Source organism: Limanda limanda, chromosome 7, assembly GCF_963576545.1.
Source record: "Limanda limanda chromosome 7, fLimLim1.1, whole genome shotgun sequence".
NCBI lineage: Eukaryota > Metazoa > Chordata > Actinopteri > Pleuronectiformes > Pleuronectidae > Limanda > Limanda limanda.
This window is the reverse complement of record NC_083642.1, coordinates 1,695,784-1,720,249: the sequence shown is the minus strand read 5'-3', so window position 1 is coordinate 1,720,249 and position 24,466 is coordinate 1,695,784. Positions and strand designations below refer to the sequence as shown.

Below are 24,466 nucleotides of genomic sequence, written 5' to 3'. Positions count from 1 at the left end.
ATTATTATTCAGGCAAATGAATTGGCTTTTTGAGGGCTTTAACATGCTCAACTTCTTACCAAAATTTGCAGAAAGTTAGAAAGTGGTGAAAATTTACGTATTCTGAAGGAATTTTCAATGGGCGTCGCAAAATGGCTCAACGGTGCCCCCCGAGACAGCCCGAGACCCCCGGAAGGTGTTCCCATTGACTTATCTTCACAAAAATCGATATACAGGTGTATCATGACCAGACAAACAAAAAAGTCTCTTGGTGCAATTGGAAAAACACAACAGGAAGCCTGCTATTTTGCATTTAGTGGCCATTTTGGCCATATTCCACATTTTTTCTTTGATACACTTGTACCAGGGTTTTCATCGGATCAACTTCAATTTTAGAAAGTTATTTTATATATTTTTTTACAATTCGTCTCATAGGGCTTTAACATGGTGTGACATCCTCTGTCCTTAACCCTCAACAAGAGTCAGGAAAAACTACTAAAAACCTTTTTAACAGGTAAAAATATGTAGAAACCTCAGAGAGACACATGTGAGGATCCGTCTCCCAGGACGGACACAAGTGCAATAGATGTCAAGTGTAGAAAAACATCATCGGGATTAAAGTTTTTAGCAGCATCGATGAGGGTAAACATTTTTCAATACTATGTGTGAAGCAGTCCTGATGGAAGATGGAAAAAATAGGTGAACAAATGTTGGAGAAGCTGCCGAACATCAGTCTGCAGCAGCTTGGGGTCATTTTCAATCAAAAAGACCAAATTTGACTTCATCATAGTGTCTCAGCAGTGATGATTAGTCGGTTTCTCACAAATCCCAACAACTGATTTGATTATATTGTAAGGTGAATGGTCCCAAACCACAAAATTACAGCATTTACGATCCTCTTCATTATCTATTAGACTTGATGGTTATTCCTCTGATAACTCATCTGATGTTTGGCCTCATTACAAGTTCCTTAAGCCGACGTTCTTCAGGACGAATAGTTAAAAATCCAACTGTATTCAACTCGGTGTAATTTGAAACGAGGAAAAGCCGTAAATTCTCAGATTTTTTACGACCAGGAACCGTGAGATGCTCGTAAAAGTTTATTCGAAACTGAGATTGTGATTCATTTCTCATTAAAATAGTTGCCGATTAAAATTCATGCCAGTGACACAAAGAATTGTTTCAAGTTCGGGCCCAAAATCATTCAATGTTCAATCAAATAAAACGGAGATAATCTTAAAACCCTGCGACTAAAAACACTTGATTGAGCTTAGTTAAGTGTTCCTTCACTTGCTGAAGGTTGTTGGAATAAAGAAATGTAAAGTAGGTGATGAGGTTGTATTAGAGCTCTTAAAGAGGTTCAGGGGTGTTTGAGGGATTTATCCAGTGACTCAGGTCCGGGTGTCATCACACTCACACCCCCTCCCCGGGGGGGGGTGTGGCCCTTCACTCCCAACCTGCTTTTGATACTGGGACAGACTGACGCACTTCCTGACCCGTCCCTCGACCCGGTTCTGGCCCGGCCTCGACCAGGAGTCTGCCCACGCACACAGAGGAAGGCAGGGAGTGACGGAAGAGGGGAAGAGAAGGGGAGCGAGAGAGAGAGAGAGAGAGAGAGAGAGAGGGACCAAACAAATGAAAAACAGATGCGAGTCCACATGTGATTCAGCGTTTCGCAACCGAGCAGCGACGGTGGATCCCCAAGATTTCTCTCCCTCTGCAGCTCTTCACACTTTACTCTTGGACGTAAGTTTGTTTCATTTATTCCCCCGGTGACGACAAACGGCCACAGCTGTACGGCACAACCCCCCCCTCCCCCCACTCCTATCAATAACCTCATCCCACTTCCTGAGCCACATGGTGATAAACCTTTAGCACGGGCTGATGTTGACACACCTGGAAACCATCCAGTCACTTTCCCCAAAACTGCACAAACTGAACATTCATCTGTCAAGATATATATTTAGATGTATATTTTCTATTTGAAATTTTTGATATTCTATTTCATTGTTATTCTATTTTATTCTTTTTTATTCTATTTTATAATATTTCTATTTTATTTTATTTTTTTGGGTTGAAATTACTGAGCATTGCTTAAAGAGAGTGTGTGACCCAAGCTTTTTCATTGAGAGTGACTACTTCATGTTATCTCTGTTCATTTGACAATAAAAAATCTTGAATCTTGAATCTTGAATCTTGAATCCTGAAGCCGCCCGGTCGTCGGCCGCGGAGTTTCAGAGACGTGACATTAACCAGTGAGGAGCTGTGTTTCCAGCCGTTGGAGGGCCCTGTTCTAAATAGATGAAAACAGAAACCCCCCCTGAAGCCAAGGTCTAACCACACAGCTGAGAGATGCTCCACAAGATAAGAGAGAGAGATGCTGTGTGCCGAGGAAATTGGCCATTTTCCAATTAGTCGTCCGACTCGAATGTAAAACTGGAGAAACGGTGAACACGCCGCTGCACTAATGAGAAAACCTGATACAGATTAATGTGATTTCTAAGACTTGGAGCTTGAACCTCTCTGTGCAGCGTTTTCTAGGTCACGCACTCGAGAGAGAGGGGGAGAGAGAGAGAGAGAGGGAGAGAGAGGAAGCAATTTAAAACAATCCAGCCTCTGAAAGCAGTTAAAGAAATAGTTTGGTGTTGTGGGAAAACTGCTTTATTCATCAAGTCTGTATTTTTTATCGTCCAAAATTGTCACACGACTTCCTTCACGTCGTGAATCACAAACTTTCCCTCCATCATTAAAAGTTTTTTGCACCAGGTTCGATTTTGCTTCCTCTTCAGAATCTGTCAAGGTCGTTCCAGAGAGTTGTTTCTGGTTTTTATTGGACTATGGATTAAAGAAGCGGGAAAAAAATACAGACTTGGTGTGAAAAGAGTGTTAATATATCAATTTGATTCAGCATCAAACCTGGAAACAGACAGAAACCAGGAGTCAGGACAGAGACCTGCTGGTTTCACTTCAGTTTGTGCTAAGCTAAGCTAACTGGCTCTAATTCTATATTCATTGGGACGGTAGCAAACAAGTAAGAGAGCGATCAGAGAAGAGAGGAAGAGAAGAGAAAGTCTCCTGCATCTGACGTCGTACTTTACATCAACTCTTAACTACCGTCCATTTCATCGGACGTGCAAGGAGTCACGTTGCACCTTAACTCGCTCTTCGGGGTCACGACGGGTTAAAGGTGCTCGGACGACACGAGAGACTCCAGCAACCTGTTGTTAGCTCCGCTCTGGTTCGTCCATTTCTACGCTCCACTCGTGTTCCTGGATGTTTTCCTGCGTTCGCCCTCCGGAGGTCAAACCAAGACCGGGTCTGTCCCCGGGCAAACTGGAGCCCGTCTCTGACTTATCAACGGGAGAAAGTGGATTTCGAAAAACCAGCATGAGAAAATCTGATTTCTGCAGCCGTACAGAATGAACATCAGATGTTCAGTCTCCATTACCATAATCCAATCTGCTTGGGTAAACAAATGTGGAGTCGTGAGCGAGGTTGCTCAGCCGCTCTGCGAAGAAAGACCAGAGGCCGGGGTCATCTGTATTAAAAGTGTGTTTCCACGTGTGTGTGTGTGAGGCTGGAGCAGCTCTGGTTCGTCATCGCTGGTTTTATTCACCGTGGCCAATTTAATACAACTCATCCATCATTCAGTGCTCAGGATGTTGCCATAGTGCTGATTCAATGTCTGCAAGCGCAACTTGTGGCAACACCGGATGGCTGGTTTGAAAGAGAGAAGAGGAATTGAGCCTCGGATTTCATCACTTTCATCACTTTTCACTCTCTTCTCCTCTGGTTCGGGCTCTTTGTCACTTCTCGGGACGTCTGACGGGAGCAGATTAGTGTTCAGCAGCAGCAGCAGCCCGGCTTCTCACGGCTCTTTGTGGGAGAAACGTCTCGCTATTCATTCAAAAGGAAGGAGAGGGACGGTCAAGCAGCGAGTCCCCTCCTCCAACAGAAAGGGGATGACATCATCTCCGATCTCCATTTCCAACAAATCATCAATTCCCTTCTGGAGCATAGAAATAGAGACAGAGCAGCAACTCGTTCTGTGTGAACTGAATAAAACTGCACATCAACCACCAAACAGTCTGAAGTGTAAGGGGAAGCATGTTTAAAATAAAGAGCAACAACTCAGACGATAAGAAGGTCGAGACATGTTTCGGCAAAGCAGTTTCTAGTAAGTTGCAAATCTGTTGTTCTACATTAAAACCATTAAAAAATATATATATATCTTGCCATCGACATCCGGACATCAGACAGTTTACACATCTTCCGCCGCAAACTAAAAACACACCTCTTCAGATTATACCTTGAATAAAAAAATGTAAACTTACTTATAGCATTTTGTAGTTTTGCTTTATTTTTGAAGAATTTGTACTTTCTTGATTCTTGTTGTTCTTGGTTTGTTCCCTCGGGGTTGAATGCACTTATTGTAAGTCACTTAGGATAAAAGCGTCAGCTAAATGTAATGTAATGTAATGTAATGTAATGTAATGTAATGTAATTTAATGGTTAAAATGTACAGACGGAGATGTGAAGAGAGTCGTGGTGATGTGGGAACGATCACGTGATCTCCGCAGCAGAGTTAATACCAGGGTTCATACACATTTTGACCAATGGATTTCTATGACTTTTCCATGACTTTTCAGTAACTTTAAACCAAATTTCCATGACCGAACATTTTGTGAAATCTCGGTGTATACGCAAAAAAGTGACAAAATGTATTCAAACTAACAATGAGAATTCCAAGGCAAACAGTAAACCTTAAATGACACAAACCCAAGTATGCCTGCTTATATTTTGAGAGTATTTCTTTCAAAAGCATATGAATTATTTAAAACTCAGCGTAAATGAACGACATGAAAATATGAATATAACAAAATTCCATGACTTTTCCAAAACTTTTGGGAGATTCTTTTTTTCCATGACTTTTCCAGGCCTGGAAAAACACATTTTAAAATTCCATGACTTTTCCAGGTTTTCCATGACCGTACGAACCCTGTAATACATCACTTCCTGTCTCTGCACCCGGCTGCTCCGCCTCTCGCCTGAATGACGCAGAGATTGTGTTTTGCTTGTGTTGAAAGTCAAACTCTGGATAAACTCCGGACCTGATTCTCCAGATTCTACCCTCATGTCATGTCTGAAAGCGTCTCCATGTCTCTGTGAACACTATGAAGTGACTCTCTGCTCGTCTTCCTGCAGCTGCCCCTCTTGCTCTGGATCCTGCTGAGCTCGGAGACCCTTCATCTGACTCTCATTTCTGAAAAGATGAAAGTCTTTCCCCCTCTAATGGCGAGCTCCTCTCAGCAGGAGGCCGACAGCTCCGTGATGAAGACATCACTTCGCTGCTGGTATCATTAGATCTATTTGCATTCCCTCACATCCCAGTGACACCAGTCGGGGTGTTAAGCCTCCAGGTGTGACAAGTTGCCATCCAGGGATTGAGCTGAATGTGGGCCAATCCCTGATTAGGACACCGGGGCCACCGAGCCGCACGCCGCTGCTGCTTTCATCCACGCCACTTTCATTACCTGGAGCTGTTAGCTGCTCGCTGACGCCTTTAACAAGATGGTGAGGGCGCCGCCCGGTCATTAAATCAAGCACACGGATGAAAATTAAAGTAGCAGAATGCGTCGAACGTGTAGGTCACATGACCAGGAAACAGGATGAGCCCTTCATCCAGCTTCAGATCTCAGAAACACTACCAGTATTAAATATTTATTATCGTACATGATGTAAGAGTGTTAACACCAAACTGTAAAAGTATTTAGCTCCTAGTAAAAAGTCCTGTCTTCCAAATGTGAATGAAGTATAAGTATGTAAATCAGAAAAGGGAAACGTACTGAAACTATCTGCAAACAGTGTATTACGTCATGTTTATTGTTAGTTTCTGCTGATGAATCAATAATTAACGAGTTTTACTGCTGCACAAGGACGTGAAACCTGCTGACTCTGTTACTATAGTTACTGAAAGGAGTCTCCGCCTGTATCGTTCATCCAGTGTGTTTGATTCAATCAACTACTGGATGAAACAAACTAATTATTAGAATTATCAAAACAAAAACTGTGAATATACATATTTGAGAAGAAGAATCCATGAAAGTTTTTTTGTTTCAAGTTAAATTACGATCATTAAGAAGAAATTCACCTAAATTCCAATGGAAATTAAATCTCTGTTACTTGTCTTTTCAAGAAAGTTTTAATCTGTGAAGCTACTTAAGTTAGCAAATATGTTTTGTGGAGTAAAAATAAATCTCCATCTAAACTGCGGTGGAGCAGTATAATGTACAAGTACCTCCAGACTGTACTTTAGCACAGTACTGGAGTAAATGTACTTGTAAAGATATCATTTAGACGGATGTGACGGACAAAGTGTTTTTTCCGTCACAACAGCGGAACATGTGGAGAAGTAATAACCAGGAACGATCTGAAAGATGCTAAAGTTCATCTGCATGAATTTAAATATGAACTCAAGCATTAAATCCTTCCCATCAGATACTGGAACAGATTCTTGAAGTCCAGCACTTCCCAGTTCACGAGACCAGGGCACATGGAGGAATGCAGTTTGACTTGGCTTTGAGAAGTCGAGCACTGATGCAGATCTGACCTGAATCAGCCGGACGCCAACGAACCCAAGAAATGATTTTGTTGTCTTTCGTGATTAGAAACTGTTTTTCCGACTGTTGGTTCGACCAAAACCAACATCTGAAGAATCTCTGGTTTGTTCTTGGACCATCTGAACATCAGATTGTTCATTTTCTAACACATTTTTAGATAAAAATCAGAAAATATTCACACGATTACAATTTGCCGCCACAAGTTGTTTCACGTCCAGGCTCCTTCCAAATGAAATCTACTGACTTTGACCTTAATGTTCCTCTACACAGGCGAAGACAATTCACTCCTTCCAAGCAGGACGTTTCCCCAGATGCTTGACATTCCTTCAAACCAGGCGATTTGACATGCGCCCCCCCACCCCCCCCACCCTGTCATCTGACTCTGTGTCACGGATCCATCCAGTCGTCCTCCCACAGACACTGGATGCACACAAGCAGCGAGCGCCACAGGTCATTGGCCTTGGATTCCCCGCCTGTCGGAGGCTCTCTGCTCGCCGCTCTCTGAGTCGCTGACAGGCCGTCACCACGAAGAGCCCCCCCGCCCCCAGCTGTTCACATGGCCCTGGGCCACTCGGACGCAGAGAGACGAGTCTGTCCCTCAGTGGAAACAAGACGCTGACTGGACAATAGTCGTATTCTGCCGGGACGCGGGAAAAGATCATCGTGGCCAAAAGCTCGGTCAAGAGACTGGAACCATTCATCATAGATCTGACCAGTTTAGAATGTATAGTTTAAAACAAGCTGAGAAATGAGTCAGGATTAAGTTCAGAGACAAGTTTTTGTGATGAAGAATTATTGAGAGCAGCAAAAGAGACGGTGGACTAGTGGCAGGAACTTGGACTCTGGGCAGAAAAGGTCTCTGGTTCGTCTCTGGTTCGACTCCTCGGAGAAACAACAAAAAGACGAACCTGGATTGATCTGTCCAAAAATCCAAGAGGATTCTCCCTACCCTGTCTAGTGCCCCTGAGCAAGGCACCTTACTCCCCCAACATCTGCTCCCCGGCCGCCGTACATGGCTGCTCACTGCTCTGTGTGTCCTGCACCAGATGGGTTAAAACATGAGGTTAAATTTCCCTCCTTGCATGAGTGTGCTTGTGCTTAATTAGGGTTGCAAAGGGGCGGAAAGTTTCCGGTAAATTTCCGGAAACTTTCCGGAAACTTTCCATGGGAAGTTTAGCTTGGGAATTTTGAAAAAAAAATAATAATACGCAAATTAAATGCAAATTAAACCCTCCACTGTACATTCTTCCATCACATGCACAGATAACTCCCAGCATGCTTCACTCTACAGCAGGGCTATTGAGGCCTGCTGTAGAGTGCAGGACTAGTCAGGTAAGTTTCCATGATATTACTGGGAAAATATATTAGCATGCTGATTGAGGATTGTTCATCTGTTCATCTAGACTATTTCCATTCATTTATCCATCAATTGTAAAATATGTTTACAGACGATTCCAATTGTTTGGCTAACTATTTATATCTCTGGCATTGCATTAGTGTTTTTTTACAAACTTTTTTCTCATCTCATTCTACAGAACAATGCCACGTGCACTCTCTCATGTGTGGAGACATTTCAGCCCATCCAATGTAGAAGGAAAGGCTGTGTACATTTGCAAATACTGTGCAAAGACCTATGTTAAGAATGACACAACGATGCAGAAGCATATAGTCAAGTGCCCAAAGTTTCCTCAGGGCTCAAATCAGCCTATGACACAACAAAATGTTTATATTTATGTCTGTATATGACAAGGTAAATACAGTTAGTATAAATTACCCACAACATTTCCAGTTTATTCCCGTTAATTCCCGTTAATTCCCGTATATTCCCGTATATTCCCGTTAATTCCCATGGAAAGTTTCCAACTTTGAATATTCCCGGAATTTTGCAACCCTAATCTTAATCTTTTGGATGTGGTTTGATCCGGTGGAGGGTGTCTGTCTGGGTCGGGTTTAAATGTATATATATTATAAATACATTAGATATAAATAAACGTGTCTGAAGTCACACTGAACTTTTTCTGTATTAAACTCCCCGACATAAGAAACATTAATGAGGCTGTAGTCACTCACATGTTTTGGCAGAGAGAATTAAAAAGCTTATAAATTAAAAAATGAATTGATCTCTGATATGATTTTCCTTTTGTTCCTATCAGAGTAAACTGAATATCTTTGAACACTGGACTGTTGCTGGGACAGAATATGACAAATTCTTTAAAGTCGTCACGGATTTCTGGGAAATAATGAGTCAAGCTCACAGACGAGTGGATGTGTTTGAGGACTGAACCGTTGCCTGGACATAATAAAACATTATTAAACGTCATCGTGGATTCTGGGAAACGACGACTCGCAGCGATCTGCCCCAAACAGCCGAGGGTCTTCAGAGCGTTGCCTGAACCCTGAGAGGATTTCATATAACAGTGTAAACACCAAACAACAGACCGAGGAAGGAACGGCCACGATGAATGAAAAGCATCATTAGCGATCTCTTCTTAGTCACCGGCCTCCCTCCAACATGATCCTCCCACAGGATGCGAGTGCGGCCTCATATTAACACGTCAGTGGGGAGAACACAACTCAAACGTCACGTGTTGCCAATGTTGTGCCGGAGCAAACACAAACACACCAGTTCCTGCGGCCTTGTTTTCATTACAGACCACTTTCCCAAAACAGATGTGGCGAGCATCGCCGGTTTGCGACCTCACATCTGGAGTATCCATGGAGACGAGAGAGGCAAAACACAAACAGTTCTCTGGACAGATCTTCAGGCTCTGGACCGGACGGGACATTTGTCACGAAGAGAGATTCATCGCCTGCGAGTTTGATTCCCGACAGCTAAAGAGTGTGTGTGCGAGTCATGCCTGTCCTGGTTGTGAGAAGTCTGGATTTTCCTGTATTCTCAAACCGCTGCTTCCTCCCAGTCCTCCACCTCCAGGCCTGTTACGTAACACTTCATGCTGCAGCGCCGCTTTTAAAACAGTGTTCCAGGCCTCAGCGGCTGCAAGGAACACGTCTCCTCTCGTCCTTTAAACATCCCGAGCAGCAGATTAAAGATCCACAACATGAACTGGAAGAGCAGCTCAGGATGACTCCGGCTAATAGGGACATCTTTCTACAGGGGTGCATGGGGGAGGGAGGGAGGGAGGGAGGGAGGGATATTCTGACTCCACATTCACAGATCCAGTCTGATCAGAGACGACTTTTTCCACCCAAATAAAAACAAGAAACAAAGAGGCATAAATAATGAGGCTGGTGACTCTAGCAAGGAAGCTGGAAGTCTCTGATTTGTGGAGAATCTTCGGTGAAGTGTTGGAAAGTATCTTCTCAAGTACTGGACTTTCACATTTTGGTTCTTTCCACATGTGCCTCTTATTTTGAATCTGTCTGACCCAGACAATCTCCTGCTGCGTTCCTCATGTGTGAAACTTTCCAGGAAAATCTCCTGACCCGTCTAGACATTTTCCAGAGTTTATTTCTGAAAACTGCTAATGTGCCGACCCGCTCACCCGCGACCCTTTAAAAGATAAACTGTATAATGGATGGATGAACACTTATGGGCAGAAGATACTGTTGAGGGAAATATACAATGCTAAGTTAAACATAGAACTAAGATTAAAAGATGAGAAACTGAGTGAACCTGATCTTCTTTGTTTGTCTCTGCAGCCTGTGATGCATTTAAATAAAGTTCTATCTATTTATGTTTTCAAAACTTCTACTTCTAACGCAGTCGCCTCTCCTCTGATTGTTTGATTGTCACTTCAGCTTCAGGATCTCGCAGCTCTGTGGTTGTAACCGGACGCCGCCTCAGTCTCACCTCGCGGCCTCTCGACTCGCTGGCAGCGGAGGAACCACGTTCTGATGTGGGTGTAGAAAATTCCTGTCGTATTTGTGTAACCTCGGGTGTGTGGCGGTCAGACGCTCGAGCTCCGACTCCGAGAGGAAACCTTCAGTTTGCTCTGATCCAGTGATCTGAGGCGCCGTTTGAACTGAGGCTGAAACAAACCATCTGCTGAGGATTCATCTGCTGAGTATTAATCAGCAGCTGTTTGGATTGATTCATCATTTGAGTCGTACTCGCTGTTTTCCTCTATCTTCAGGTTTTAAAGGTTAATCTCACGACAGCAACTGGTTCAAATCAAGAGAGGTGACTCTTTTCTTTCCCACTTCTCTCCGACGCTTCAGGAACCCGATGATTCACCGATAGTGAGAATCAGGATTAGCTGTAACCCCGTTTTGAACCGGAGCTAATTTACGATTGGAAATCTAAACGTCCGTGACGGTAAATCACCCATTTCCTTTAGTTCCTCTCGAACGGGACAATGATATATATTATTAATACAGGAAGCCAGAGGTGGAGGAAGTGTTCAGATCCAGTTACCCAAGAAAGAGTACTGACAATACACTGTGAACATACTACACTACAAGTAAAAGTACTCGAGTGTCACAGTATTATATCAATATATTAAAATATTAGTAATCAGTGTTTCATAGAGACACCTTAGTGCTTTATCTTATCCAACCAACGATCCCTACGAAGGTTACATTCAATGAAGTGAACACTTAGCAGTAGTGAGTACTTGTTGAGAGCTTGAACAGCATCTCAGTTATAATATCATGTAAACTGTATACATGGAAATACTTTCACTACTTTTATAATAACCTATATTTACACTGTATGTATATATCACAGTATTTAGCTCAGATTATACTATATCGTACTTGGGATGAGCTCTTTCACCATCACATTTCCATTTCATTGTACTTATAATAAAACACACATGTATATGCTATGTACATGTTTACACTGCAGTATATACAATATGATCAGGTTATGATTATGCAGAACTTTTGCAATCTTAATTGATTCAGGATCTGTCTGTAATTTAATTGCAGTTTGTAAAGTGAATTGGTAAATTGATTTAAACAGATTTACTGTGATTTTTTAAATCTCTTGAACAACATGTGGTTCATAAGAAAAAACAGTGAGAGGAAAAGAGTGGAAATGAAGAAATGAAGAAACGTGACAACGTGCAGGACGACATCTCTCTCTGCAGCTCCCAGTCCCATGTGACAGCTCATGAGGCTGCACTGCTCCTTCATCACCCTCCTCTTCATCACCCTCCTCTTCCTCACTGGTCCACACTGGGACTGTAAACCTTCATTCATCACGTTTCAGAGCAACGTTCTCATGCAACCTGCAGAAACTGAGTGAAACCACCACACTGGGACCACTCGGAACACTGGGACCTCTGGGACCACCGGGACCACCGGGACCACCGGGACCACCGAGACCACCGAGACCACCGGGACCAATGGGACCACCGGGACCACCGGGACCACTAGCAAGCGGAGTTCTCTCCTTCTTACCTAAACCGGGGAGAGTCTTTGATGCAGTCTTCAAAATCCACCGTCATTTTCTGTCTCTGGGTTGTTTCCTTTATCTCCAACGCGGGTTAGAACGCGGGGCGCATGTCCCGGGTTAGACTCGGGTTAGTATCCGACACAGAGAGCCTGGCTCCGGGTGGGGGGGGTGGGGGAGGCTGCTGCTGCTGCTGCGGCCGCTTCGTGCTTCACTCGCTCCGGGTCTGAAGCTCCGGAGAGTGTCCGCACAGCTGGAGCTCCGTGCCGCGTTCAGGGGCTGCTCGGACACACGGAGATCACACACTCCCCCCCAGGCTGGTTTACATGTAGAGGAACATTTAGAAACAAGCTGGACTGAACCACGTGATGGACAATTAAAAAGATGGATATGCGTGTATGAATAAAACATGTAACCTTTTTTATGAAGCTGTGTCTTTCTCTCTCCACCACTTTCTACCACTGCTTCATATCATTTAAAACACAACCATTCAAAAAGTTCCGATTGTACTTGAACGCAGCACATGCTCAACCCCCCTGCATGACCACGTCGAACACTGACGTCACGCTCCAACTCATTTGAATCGACTCGACCTGATTTCTCTGTTCAGTGACGTCATCAGTATTTTACTCTTTTAATTAAATTAATTTTTTACAATCTTTTTATACTTAAAAAGCAAAGAAACAAATAACTTTAAAGTTTAAGTTTGAGCTAAAATATATAATTTCTAAACAGCAATTTATAACTTCTAAAAGTTATAGATTCACTCTATATCATGTGGACCTTAAGAACTGGATTAATCACAACTTAATGTTTAATAATTACAAGTTAATACTAACATTTCATGTCCAGCGCCTTCTTATATATATTTATTTCAACCAGTGAAAATGTTTCCTCAGAAAATGACTAAAGTGATAAATCACTTCTTCGTATTGTTGCTATTTAATTTTCAAATGTCTTTTGATTTTGGTTTCTGGTTCCTGCACAAATTGAGTTTCCGTAATTAAATTCACGTCCAACAATCCTCTACACTCTCCTCTGGAAAATGTGCAATAACATATACAAACATATTCCTATTCAGACTGTGGAGCCTTTTATTCAGTTAATCCCGTCCACCCTTGTTTTGTAATTCTCCGTATTGTGTAAATCTAGATTATAAGTCTCTGTCGCTTGTTGCGTTCTGTGTTTTTCCTGAGAAGCAGAAATGTGAAGAAGTTATTTTCATCCTCTGCTGCAGTAACTCAAGCGATGAAGACACCAGCGCCCACGTCAGCCTCAGTTCCCTCTCCTCCTGCTTCCTCTTTGCAGTCACATTCATCTTTTCACACCTTCCATTCACTCTGCTGTGTTTTCTGTGTTGGATCATCATCATTTTACTGCTGAACAAGCTGTGAAATCGAATTAGTGTAAAAGCCTCAATCACTGGATCTAATTGCACGATCCGGAAACACTTGAAAGAAACCTTTTGCACGTTTAACACCTTCCAGGGTTGCTCCAGCATCCTACTCTCCCATGCAGCGGTTCAATGAGGGTATCTTAAGTGCATCCATTTCCCCAGCAAGGCTATTATTAATTCACAGGAAACGGGAAAAGGCGGGAGAAGGAGCGGCTGCTTGGGATTTCACTGCAGGTTTTCATAGAGCGCCATTGTTCCTTCCGATCCCGGCTTTAGAAAAGGCTGCAGCTCGGGCCGAGAATGGAGATGATCTCACCGGCTCCCGGCAGAGATGAGTTAAAGCCGCCGTCATTCACCGAAATCTCACAGGAAAGACTCCGTGTCCATGATTGGAATGTCAGTCCATCCATTGGTCCAATGTCTCAACATCCATCTAATGGATCATAACGATATTTTGGACAGATATTCATGTAGTACCCAGAGGATGAATCATAATAACTCAGCTCCTCTGAATTACAAACTCTTTACACCACCGTGAGGTTATGATTTTGGTCAAAGTTCTGTAGAGGTATTGGATAAATCACTTGCAGCTAAACTCAGTAATTCAGACTCTAGTAAAATGGCTCAGCAGTTCGTCCACTTACCAAAAAGCCGGTGGTTCGATATCCAGCTCCTCCAGGACGCATCTCGAAATGCCCCTCAAGTGTGTGTGAATGGTTTGTGTGACAGAAAAAGTGTCATATGTGTTTGTCTCCGCTTGACAGAGGGCTACCTGGTTGATCCTGCCAGTAGCATATGCTTGTCTCAAAGATTAAGCCATGCAAGTCTAAGTACACACGGCCGGTACAGTGAAACTGCGAATGGCTCATTAAATCAGTGACTTGTGTGTTTGTGTCGTGTTGTTAGCATTTAGCTCCAACCACAGGTAAAGGTCAAAGCACAATTTCAGAGCCTATCATCTATTGTCCGATGATGAATTCCTCTCTGGGGGCAACAGACAATATTTTGTGGCGTCTGGTACAGAAGGCGGATCTCAAGGTTTGTCGCACATTGTTTACAATCCAACTACTTTCTTTTTGGCTCAAACGCTACTGATCCAAATAGAAACTAACACAAGAAGCTTCCAGCTACAACATCTTATCCCCTCACCTACACATTCTGTATAATCAGTACGTACCTCAAAAAGCCAGTTTGGCCACACTGACTATTTAAAATCCATGCACGTGTGGAATTAGGCCTCATTATAATCTATAAAACCTTTTGATTTTCTTCCTTGAGTATCGGTTAAATATCATTGTTGAATATATTAGTCTTGTTGTAATTCAGCTGGAGGTCAAAAATCAACTCCATAACCTTTCCATTAAAAATATTAATCCTGTCCTGTGAGTCTGAGGCTTTAAACTCAGATGCAGTGTTAGTTTCTTAAAGGTCGTCCTCTGCTCTGCGGATTAAAACAACACTTTCTCTGTCTCTGACTCCCTCCACCATCCTTCCCTCCCTCCTCTTCCCCCCCTCCTTCCCCTCTTCCTCCTCATCCCCAGCTCCCTCACTGATCCGAGATCAAAGCACCGAGCATGTTTAACGAAGCTGCTGAGTCGGCAGTCGACTGAGCAGAAAGTGCAAACTGCTGGAGGAAGTTAGGAGCGAACTGTAGATTCTCCTCACAGCAGCAGGAGCAGCACATGATGGTGGTGTGTGATACAGGAGCACTGCAGCAGAGCAGAGGCGTAAAGTCTCTGATTTAATTAGATTTCATCTTTTCAATTTTGGTTTTGTTTCAGATTTTCTGGGACACTGGACAGAAGGTTTGGTCTTTACGGACGATAAGACAGATCCTCACAACTGAGAACAAATCACAAACCCTTTGCTCTTTATAGGGCATCTTCTGCTTTAACTTCCAGTTCCAACTTTCTGCTCATCAAACAACCACTTCCACAACCTACCGACCACACAACTGATTTCCAATGCACGTCACAACTTGCACCGCCCCCACATTCAGCTAGCTAGATGCGATTTGCCTCGACACAGAATGCAAATGTTTAATTCGCCTCCTTGCTCCTCACAAATTGGAAATGAAAGTTCGCCTTTGCATTTTGTGACGTGTGCAGAACCGGGCCAGTCAGAAAACATCAACAGATTCAGTGTCGAGCGACTAACTTCAGGGAACCAGATGCTCCTCTGGCCTTAAATGAGTTCTAGCCATGCCAGCAGTCTGGCTCCACGGCTCCGGGGATGTCAACAGTTATTTCCTATTGTTTTCACTGATCACATGTTTCCTTCAGAACGTAGGAGGGCAGTCAGTGAGGTTATCAGTATCACACGATGACTGTGAGATGCTTCACAGCACAGGCAGCCTCTCTATCATATCAGTAAATCGACTCTTCGTGACCTATCTCCTGCTGCTTTTGTTTGCAGCACTGTGGCAGATACCAGGTCAGGGAGGAGGCCCCCCCGCCTCCACCCAGCACACCACCCACTGAAGGGAGCTGTCGGCTGCCATGTTGTTCTTTCCCTCTCATGGCAGACACAGCACCACTGCAGCGTGGAGTCACAGGCAGAGATGTGTGGGTCTCTGGGAGGGTGACCTACTTCTTCTTTGGTTCGTCGGAGAGAGACGAGCGGCGAGTCGCACTCCCGAGCACACGCCCACCCCCCCCCTCTTCCACTGCGGGTGCCAGGCTCTACAAGCCTCCTCCAACGAGGCGAGGATGCTGGGTGGATGTTGTGTATTATGCATGCACGTGTCTTCTCACTGACTTACTCCCAAGATTTATTCCCAAATCTATTCTAAAATCGTTTTTAATATTTAACAGGACCACTGCGCTCGCACTGTGGTTTGAAGGAGAATTTGTTCGATGGCGTCTTGTATTCAACAATCCTTTAATAGTTCGACATATATAAAAGACATTTGGCCATTGTGTTACAGTGGTGTGTGTTCAAGAAGCAGTGTCAATAGTTCAGTAGCCCAGTGGCTTGTGGGTAGAAACTGTCTCTGAACCTGCTGGTTTATGGTCTGTATGGGATGTTTGGGGTCGGGGAGGATCTGATGTCACTTCCTCCTGCAGCTGTAAACGTCCTGGATGGCTTCTGTCTTCTGTTTGTCCTCATGTGGATTTCAGGGAAACTGCCCTTGAGTCTCCTCCCTGTCACCTCACTGACATTTATGCTTCTGAATCTTCAGGGACACACAGTGGACGAGCAAACTTCTCGGTGGATCACGATGTGGCTGCAGCAGCGATTCTGGATCTGCACAAGAAACGTGAAATGAAAACATAATAAGTTGTGGTTTCAGAAGAGACTTTATTTTTTAGGTGTTCCGAGTCAGGATTGTTTTTTTTACTGTTTCCCTTTTTCTCTCTTACACCTCCGGGCTATAGCTTCGTACAGATGGAATTGATATTCTAATCCAACTCTTGGCAAGATGGAGAATAAGTACATTTCTGTAGAATCTCAAATAGTTTTTCACCCTGTGAAGAAAAATACAAAACCTTCACATGCATGGACATTTCTTTGCACCATAGATTCTGTGTTCACGAGTGGAAACTGACCTCGAGTCTCATCACTGTCACGTCACTGACATTCAACATTTTCAATTTCTAGGAACACACGGCTCACAACAATCAACAGACTCTGTGGATCAGCGAGTCAGTAGCAGTTTTGACCTCTGCTCCTTAGTGTGTTAATCGTGTTAGAGTAAGTCTAATTGGTTCAGGACTCACAGGCCTTAAAGCTCCTCTTCCTCTGCAGGGCTCCTCAGGACGTCACAGGATCCCAGGACGAGTGGACGGGGTCAACACCGGGTCAGAGCTGAGAGAGAAACTAAGAAAAGTACTTTTCACTGCCTCAGCCACACTATAGCATCAAATATTCATTTCGCCAAAAAGCTATTTGAATCCTCAGCGGAAGGTTCAAGGACGACTGGGGGGGTCGGGGTCGTGCAGGGTTAAAGTGAAACGTTTGTCACAGCAGCAAAGCAGCTTCAGACCAATAAATACAGATGTTTATATGAAGACATGTTGGGAAACATGCGTCTGTGCGTTCTTCCCCCGATGACATAACGATGTTTCCGATCAACTGGGAGAACTCCAACAATCACACTGGACATTTTGTTCAGTCCAACAAACATCTCAGGCCGGAGAAGGTGGACGTTTGTTTTTCTGTGCACGTAGTTTTGTTTGGGGGGGGGGAAGTAGGGCAAGATGAGCTGGAGGCTTGTCACGTCCCCGCCCACAGAATCACAACACACACTGACAACAACACAAACACACACATCAACAGAGAGGGAGCTTTAATAACTTCACTGTGATATCGCCTGAGCACATTCAGGTACATGAATTGAGTTTTATCTTGGTGCAGTGATTTCATAACATTATTAGTGTTTATTTTTGCTGTTGCACAACGTTTTTCGGCGGATTAAACGATGCGAGTCAGCAGATCTGAGTGTGTTTGTGTGTCTGTGTGTCTATGTGTGTGTGTGTGTGTGTGTGTCTGTCTGTGTGTGTCTGTGTGTGTCTGTGTGTGTGTTTGAGACTGAAGCAGCTTCCTCTCGTGTTTCGGCCACACGACATCCTGAGAACTGGCTGAGGCCGGCGTTGCTAGGCGACGTGGGAGGCGGGATGAGGGAATCCTGCAGACGCTCACAGGAGCTGAATCCTGTTTGAAGTCTGGAGTCTTTGATAGTCTGAGCTGCCTCAGATCTTTCCCTGGTCCACCTGCAGTGAAATGTCGACCCACACTATGGTACCGAAATAACTCTGAACCCAGATTCTACAAGATGCAAAAGATAAATCATCACTCACTTGTTTTTACAATTAGGTTTTGGCTCTAGAGATGTGGATCACATCCGTCTGTTATTGTATAACTGTAATATATGATTATTTTCTGAATAAATTCATCTTGAAATGATTATTTTTTCCAATCATTGAATAAAGAAAAGCGAATTTTAGAAGCTACACCAAGTTTTGTGACATACATTGTTGGTTTTGGTCTTTTCTAAGGTTCTATTTACAAAAAGCAAAGCATAAAATAACACCTTATCTTTTAAAGAGTTTGTGCACATTGAAAGCAACAAGGAAAGGGGCTTCAGGTTCAGTTTCCTCACATGAGGTTTTATAGTTGTATCTGTGCTCAACACAATGCTGCCACCTGGAGGTCACTACAGAGATGAGCTCAGCTTATTGGTGTCAGGAGCTCATGTTAAACCCTTTTTCTTGTCTGTGTATTTGAACTGAAATCTAGCTTTAACAAAGGAGACCTGAGTGGCGCAAACTGACCTGAATAACTGGGACATATATGGGAAAAATCATGACATATTAAACAAAAATAACCAAAACATATGAGTTAAGCATTACTGAACATAATTAAAAGAAACAAATGACTTATACAAAGTCTGACCTGTGACCGCAGCCGGAACCCCAGGTACAGTATGTCAGACATTACAGTGCAGAGGTTTCTTTCATGCACACATGCAACATGCAGCCATGCAAGTTTAAGAGAAGCGGTGGGCAAAGCAGGAAGTGTTGATCATTTTCACAACAGTGACTCACTCGTCTAGCACACAATCTGTAAAATGAATGAAACCTCAGACCAGAGTCTCTCTTCCTGTCGACTGTTCTGGAGAATTCTCTTTTGCTCCACTTCCTCCAGCAAGTTAGCGGCACACTTCAGGCCACGTAAATGAATAATGTGCATGGAGGGAGTTGACTCATTAACAGCATATTCTGTTTTATTTATTTTAGAGGATGTAAAGATTGCACTCAACTCACAGAGCTGAGCATCTGCGTTTCTGAAAAATAAATACACCTGGAGATCTTTGAAAAGCCAGGAATGTAGTTTAATAGACGTCTGAATATCTGGATGAAAGACAAAACATTCAGAGGCAGATTTACAGAAGCTCTGCCACCATCAGTTTTGCAGGGAAAGAAATTTCCCAACCTCTAAATCAGAGAAGTGAACATATCGCAGGTTAGATTTACAAGAGCCCCAAGGAAACTGTGATGGGAAAAGAAACCTGCACTAAATATACACGAGTATTGTTGTAGTAAGGTTGAATTTGTGCTTCAGATTACTTAAAAAACACAACAGACTGAGATCAACTTTATTTTGCTTCGTTAGAAGAAAAGTTGGCGCTGTAAATAGTGTCAGCTGTTATTGTCTCGAAGAATAGGAAATGGATGGATGTCCACCTTTTTCTTTCCATGAACATGTTTATTGTTCAGTGAATTGATAATAACGTATATGCTAAAGGTATAATTGTAATACTTTAAGCAATAGTAAAACAAATTGTTTCTCCGGTGAAGTCAAATCAAGATAATGATATCTTACAAATTCCACCTCAGAGCTAAACCCGGCCTGAGGCTGTTATCAATTTAACCAAACATTTATCAGCCGTTTCAAAAGTAGTGTTTTAGTCAAAAACAAGATGTGATGGAGAGATAATAAATGTTGTGCAATAATGCATTAAACGTGATACCCTAAAATGGTGTGCCTTTCGGCATTCAATAAATTTGGTAAATCAAATAAATCAACTAAAATATTGAATATTAATACAAAAAATAATAATAATAATAAATAATAACTTTAATTGATTAAGGTTACCTAAGGCACCACCCTTCAAAGGAAGGGAAAATATAGCCAATTTATTGATTAAGTCTCATAAAAGTACTAACCACAAATTTGGAACTCTGATTAACAATTAACTTAATAACTATAACCAAAATTACCATACAGACAGTTCTCTAAGTTGAAGGATATAGACTTCTTGACAGTTTAGAGATTGGCCAAATTCACAATTATGAAACATTCATTAAAACAACATTTGTGAAAGAAAACATTTATAAATAGGGCCTCCCACCGGAGGTGCTCGGGCCCTAATGAAGATGATAGAGTATAAAAACACAAATTACGTACTTATCATATAAACATGTGTATGTGAGTATGCGTACGTGTGTGTGTCTGTGTGAGTAGGTGTGCTTTCAAAATGGCGGCTGGTCACTCCAAAGATAACGCATGAAGTCGTCTGTTCAGGGAAAATTAATCTTATGATTATCAACTTAACGATTAGTTTAGAACAATTTTATCTCATCACAGAACACTGTTATTTAACTTCTAGAAAGACTTCTGATAATAATTTTACAAAGGCTGAGAGATACATTCTTAAAGGTAGCCACTATTGTCAAGGTAGGTGGGTGGTCACAGCATTTAGTTAAAACAATTCTTTTATCAGTGCACTTAAGTTCCTGGGTAATGAGCAACCTTTCTCCTGTAATATAACTTGTCAACTTTCATGTTAAGACGAAAACCTGTTTCCTGGAAACAAGATAAAACGGGTACTGTAGAAAATAATTGTTTGTTCACATGTCTCTTAAAACTTTTGCAGAAAGTTTCCTTGACCGCTGCATATAATCAACTACTTTTGTGAGGTGAACCTCATCTCATGCTTTGGTTTCCTGCTCCACTCGTCTAATGGTGCACTGACAGGAAATTAAGAAGCCTGAGAAAAGAGCTGCATGGTCTACACAACGCAGAGAGCAGCAGCACAGTGATAACACAGCAGCAAAGCAACCTCAGGTGTTGCTTTCTACATTTGGAGATCAGACTCTCAACAACTAGGTAAGTGACTTTGTTTAATGTCAAAATCCTTTGTTTATTACTCGATAACATGTTTACCTTCTTGGAAATAGCTCCTGCAATGTAGGGGAGAGTCACAGAGGTTTAACATCTAATATAAAAGCAGTTAGATAAAAAATCTATTGTCTCACGAACACCGTTAGAGGAAGGGTTGCCTTTATTTGTGTTGCAAATAAAGGCTCCGTAGCAAATACAGGACAATGCGTTGTGTGCAGTGTAAACAATGACTGACCCGATGAGTAAAAGAACAGTTTCCAATATTGTGTGAAACTAAAATTGGAAAAACTCTGAATGGAAACATGTTTGTGTTGCTACAGTTAGAGGACGGTGTGAATGAAAACAAACCCACACGTTCATTTGACTTCTTTCACAGACACACACAAACAAAAACAACCCCCCCCCCTCAATCGTTCATCATGAACGTGACGGAAGCCGGCTGCAGCCCCCCCTCAGCGGAGTATCAGTACTCCCTCTTCCCAGTGATCTACATCCTGGCGTTAGTCGTGGGTCTACCTGGAAATCTGGCTGCTCTCTTCGTCTTCACCTTCAAGATCACCCCTCGCACAGCCTTCAGCGTGTTCATCAGCAACCTGGCCCTGGCGGACATCCTCATCCTCTGCACTCTGCCCTTCAGGATCCACTACCACCTCAACAGAGACGACTGGGTGTTTGGGGACGTCGCCTGCCGCATCACTGGGGTCCTGTTCTACTCCAACAACTACATGAGCATCTGTTTCATGACTTGTATCTGTGTGGACCGCTACATGGCCACGGTGCATCCTCAAGCCTACCTGAGGCAGCGGAGGCCCTGGCGCTCTCTGGCTGTGTGCATGGCGATCTGGTGTGTAGCTGGAGTGATGATGCTGGTCTTCTTCCTCTTGGGGCCTCTGGAAACCAACGTCAACCAATCTGGAAACCACACTTGTTTCGAGAACTTATCCAAGCACGAGTTGAACACCAGTCTGGTGGTGTACAACCTGTTGATCCTGATCTTCTGCTCCGTGCTGCCCACCGTGATCATCCTGGTGTGTTACCCGCTGGTTGTGAGGCGCATCTCCATGATCAGGACTAAAACAGCCCAAAGAGCCGTGAGGGTCATTTACACCATCCTGGCCATCACGCTGCTCTGCTTCCTGCCCAGCCAGCTGGCGAATCTGCTGCACCTCCTGCGACGCATGGGTTTCATCAAGAGCTGCACCGCCGCCAACCGCATCTTTGAAGCCAGGCGGGTCACCACGGCCCTCGTCACCCTCAACACGTGCCTGGACCCCGTGCTGTACTACGTCACCACCAGCCACTGCAAATGGAGACGCTTGAAGAAGACATGGCTGTGTGGACGAGTGGAGAGGAGCAGAGATGTTAGTACGATTGCAGTGGACTGAGAAGCAGAACCTGTAGACATATAATGTAAATATAACTCCTTGTGTATCTATGGAACTGGAGGGGGGGGGGGGGACTGGCTGCACAGTCAGGACAAATCTAGTCACCTTCAGGTCCCGTGGTTAATGAAGTTGTGAGGCATTCTATGTGATACCTGTAAATATACAGTACTACCACTGTTTTCTACTTTAAAAAATGTAGAAAAAGTTTATATTTCCGTCCATTCTAATACTGTTACTGCAGGATGAGACCTGGTGATTGAAAACAGAAAGTACTGTATGATTTACTCCTAACCAAAATAAATACACGACACATCCCCCAAATCAACACTCAGTCAAATGGTCTTACAACATCTCCTCTGGAGATCGATGCAGCTTTCAAATTATTTTATTCCAATCTATACACTTCTGAGCCCCCTCCAACGGACTTGAACATGAATAATTTTTTTGAAAGCCTAGAAATACCCACTATAGATACAGCAACACAGTTATCACTAAATCAACCAATAACTGTAGAGGAAATACTTAGCAGCATTAGGCAAATGAATAATTCTGAAACACCAGGGCCTGAAGGGCTGCCATCTGAATTTTACAAAAAATTCTCCACTCAACTAGCACCGTTATTACTAGATATGTTTAACCATTCCCTGTCTATAGGATCTTTACCAAAAACTTTAACAGAGGCGACTATTTCCGTTATTCTTAAGAAGGATAAGGACCCTGCTGAATCTAGTTCCTATCGACCAATATCACTTTTAAATGTGGACGTGAAAATACTAGCAAAAATTTTAGCGAAAAGATTGGAAACATGTCTCCCTTCAATAATCTCTGAGGACCAAACTGGCTTCATCAGAGCTCGTCAGTTATCCTCAAATGTCAGACGGCTATTAAATATTATCTCTTCCCCGTCCAATGAAATAAAGCCTGAAATAGTGCTCTTATTGGACATGGAGTAAGCCTTTGACAGGGTGGAATGGGGGTACTTATTTAAGGTACTAGGAAAATTTGTATTCGGAGAAAACTTTATTGCATGGACACGCCTTGTTTATAAATTACCCCTTGCCCGTGTTAACACTAATAGACAGTACTCATCATATTTTCCCTTGTCCCGTGGTACCCGTCAAGGCTGCCCGCTGTCGCCGTTACTTTTTGCTCTTGCTATTGAGCCGCTAGCCATCCGGTTGAGATCTTCCGCACATCTGCAAGGTGTTAAAAGGGGAAACATTGAGCACCGTGTCTCCCTGTATGCAGATGATCTATTAATTTACATAACACACCCTGTTTCATGTGCCAAAAATTTAATACAGACACTAGATGATTTTGGTGCATTTTCAGGTTACAAAATCAACCTCCAAAAAACTGTCTGTTTCCCAATTAACTTCAAAGCCAAAACAGTCACACAGGGACAAATTCCTTTTAATTTCTCTCCAGAAAGTTTTCAATACCTAGGGATCAACATCACCCACTCTTCTAGAGGGATTGCATAAAAATAGCATTGACAAATTAGTAAATAAAGTCAAAACTGACCTACAGAAGTGGTCCAAGCTGCCGCTGTCATTAGCAGGCAGAGTGCAATGCAATAAGATGAAAATCCTGCCGAGATTTTGTTTTTTTTTCCAATGTTTACCTCTCTTCCTGACAAAAACATTCTTTAAAAAACTTGATCAAGCTATTCTTTCATTTGTGTGGGCGGGCAAGGTTGCCAGGACTAATAAGAGCACCCTACAGACAGCAGGGCAGGAGGGTGGACTGGGTTTACCTAACTTTATGTTATATTACTGGGCAGCAAATATACAAAAGATACTCAGCTGGCGGTACGAGAGTGAGTTGGACTGGTGTAAAATGGAGTCCTTCTCCTGCCACACCTCTTCACTTGTGGCTCTGACATGCTCCCCTTTTGCCACTCTCAGTTTCAAATTATACCACAAATCCTGTAATCTGCCACTTTGAAAATATGGACACAGTTTCGCAAACATCTCAAACTAAACAATCTTGTCCTCCTAGGTCCGTTATGCAATAATCATATTTTTTTACCTTCTAAACTTGACTCCGCATTTTCACTTTGGAAGGAGAAAGGTATCATTTCATTTCGAGAACTGTTTTTAAA

The 24,466-nt window shown here is 43.0% G+C and overlaps 1 protein-coding gene across 1 annotated transcript; it reads left to right on the top strand.

Annotated features, from left to right (window-relative positions):
• Positions 1-21,396: 21,396 nt before the first annotated feature.
• On the top strand, positions 21,397-22,362 carry LOC133005827 (P2Y purinoceptor 1-like). Its single transcript, XM_061075619.1, has one exon. The coding sequence runs from the start codon at positions 21,397-21,399 to the stop codon at positions 22,360-22,362; it is 966 nt and encodes a 321-aa protein (XP_060931602.1).
• The last annotated feature ends 2,104 nt before the right edge of the window (positions 22,363-24,466 follow it).